Raw genomic sequence first — 2,065 nt, 5'->3', positions numbered from 1 at the left:
GGAAAGTCAATGGACTGACTTAGTTAACTACCCTAATTTTAAGATTACAGATAAAAACTGATGGTTGGTCATGCTTGAGTGGTTTTAGTAAATAATATTAATAAAAGAAAATATTTTTGGTCAAGGAGGAATGGGATCGGAGTCAGTTTGCTTAGTGCTTAGTAGCTATTTGTGCCATTAATTGTAGCTCATCATTTGGTCGGTGTTGTTTTTTAGGTCGCGGAGCAGTTCCGGTTCCCTCCAAGTCCTCCCAGTCGCTTTCCTCCTCAAACTTCGCCAGTGTTCTGCCAGTAGCGGTGCCCGCACAAGGCATGTATCCGGCCAATATGCGAGCCACCATCACTCCAATTCCATCGAGCGGCAGCTCCAAATCGTCGCCCATTATGGCCTCCTCTTTGCAACCGGCCACGCCGCCTTTGTTGCCCACGTTGACTGACGACATGTTTGTAGTGGAAGCTCCTTCCTTTATTGGTAAGCCTCCTGCTTGTTTTTGAAACTGCGTGAGTCCAACCCATTTGCTTCCCCGCAGTACCGTATGTTTACGAAAAGCCGCCAGTCAAGGTGTTGAAGGAGTTCGTGGTCAACATAAAGAAGATGATCCAGAGCAGCAAGCAGGAGAAAAGAGAGCGAAAGGAGAGGAAGGACAAAGGTGACAAAGCGAAAGGTGAGCGGTCCTTAATGCAATGTTCGTTGGATCAGTTTGGTCACTAATCGCGAGTGGTTTAGATGATGCCGACAGTGATACGTCCTACAGCAGTGAAGAGGACAGCGAGGAGGAGAAGGCTGAGGTGGAGACGAAAAAGTCCAACTCCTACTTCGAAAGTCCGCTAGGCAAGTTCTTCATGGACATCGGCTTTAATATGGTGCAAGAGTATGTTCAGTCGGATCTCTTGAAGCAACAAAAGCGTAAGCGCGATAGAGAGCAGGGCGCTAATCCCGAAACGAACAAGACCATTTCGTCCCTGATCAAGAACATCGAGATGAGCAAAGGAAACAATGAGCATTTCAAGTGAGTTCTTTTGAGCTTTCCCTCGGCCCGATGGGGTCTAAATAAGCGGGTTGTTGCAGAATGGAGATCAAGAAGTGCGAATTCTGCAACTTCAAGACGGAGTCCAAGTTGGCAATGTCTTACCACTTGGAGACTCCCCATATGAAGAACTTTGTATACAAGTGCAACTTCTGCGTATATGAAGTGCGGAGCCCCCACGATATCCTATTCCATATGGAGGCGGAACATGCCGTGAGAGGTACAGGGCTCAAAGTGTGAGCGGTTGAAACGGGTTTTAAAAACAGGTTTTTGCAGGACATCTGGAGAGAGCCCCAGCCTTCCACCAGTGCCCATCGTGCCCGTTCGAAGACAACCAAAAGGGGAAACTGTCGCGGCATTTAGTGGTGTGCGCCCGCAAGTTCAAACCTGACCGCAATCTGGAGCCGCCGCCAGACTGGGAGCCGCCAGCGAAAATCCCGCGGATGCCCAAAATGCGCGCCACTGGCCTGAACGCCACTGTGGCAGCCTACCAGACCTTAGCGGCTAATAAAGGGGCCCAACAGTACCAGTTTTTATCAAAAGTAGGGCTTGCATTTTGAGCGTTTGCATGTTTGAATGCAGGCATTAATGGGGGGTTTGTTGCAGATGCATCTGCAGGCTAACGCCGCCTCCTCTTCCGCCCTGAATCGAGGACGCGGCAGGCCTTCTTTGGGGCCCAACGTTAAGGGGCAGTCCCTAATCAGACCACAAGGCATGATCTTCAAACAACAAAGCGGAGGGCAGGTTTTGGTGCCTGCCAATTATCAGCTGAGCGGAAGCCAAGTTTTCCAGGTAATTTCTTGCTGAGTTTTGGCGCGTGGAAATCGACATAGATGGGCCTTTTTTGACGATTTATGGTTCAGAATGTGCGATTTAGATTATTGTGTGTTAGGTGGTGGGCGGCAGCGAGTTGGGCGGTCGACTGGGCGCAATGCCCGGAATGGCCTTCGTTCCATCCGCCGCCCAGGCCCCAAGTCACTTGCAGGTAACGCAGCCTCTAACATCCGCTTTTCTTTTTTTACAAACTTCTTTTTGGGT

General features: G+C 49.7%; 1 protein-coding gene across 1 annotated transcript in view; it reads left to right on the top strand.

Moving 5' to 3' along the window:
* Nucleotides 1-2,065, top strand: part of LOC109539484 (MOG interacting and ectopic P-granules protein 1) — a gene marked incomplete in the record, with an annotated part of 18,576 nt that overhangs the window by 13,584 nt on the left and 2,927 nt on the right. Inside the window, 6 exon segments of the mRNA XM_019907259.2 lie at nt 217-471; nt 530-664; nt 727-1,009; nt 1,069-1,247; nt 1,304-1,569; nt 1,634-1,819. Of these exon segments, the coding sequence (XP_019762818.2) occupies nt 217-471; nt 530-664; nt 727-1,009; nt 1,069-1,247; nt 1,304-1,569; nt 1,634-1,819 (1,304 nt within the window).

The sequence above is a fragment of the Dendroctonus ponderosae genome, unplaced genomic scaffold (genome assembly GCF_020466585.1).
Source record: "Dendroctonus ponderosae isolate FM_Combo_2020 unplaced genomic scaffold, Dpon_F_20191213v2 Dpon_F_20191213_8, whole genome shotgun sequence".
Classification (NCBI taxonomy): Eukaryota; Metazoa; Arthropoda; class Insecta; order Coleoptera; family Curculionidae; genus Dendroctonus; species Dendroctonus ponderosae.
The sequence above is the reverse complement of the archived record's forward strand: the minus strand, read 5'-3'. Positions and strand labels throughout refer to the sequence as shown.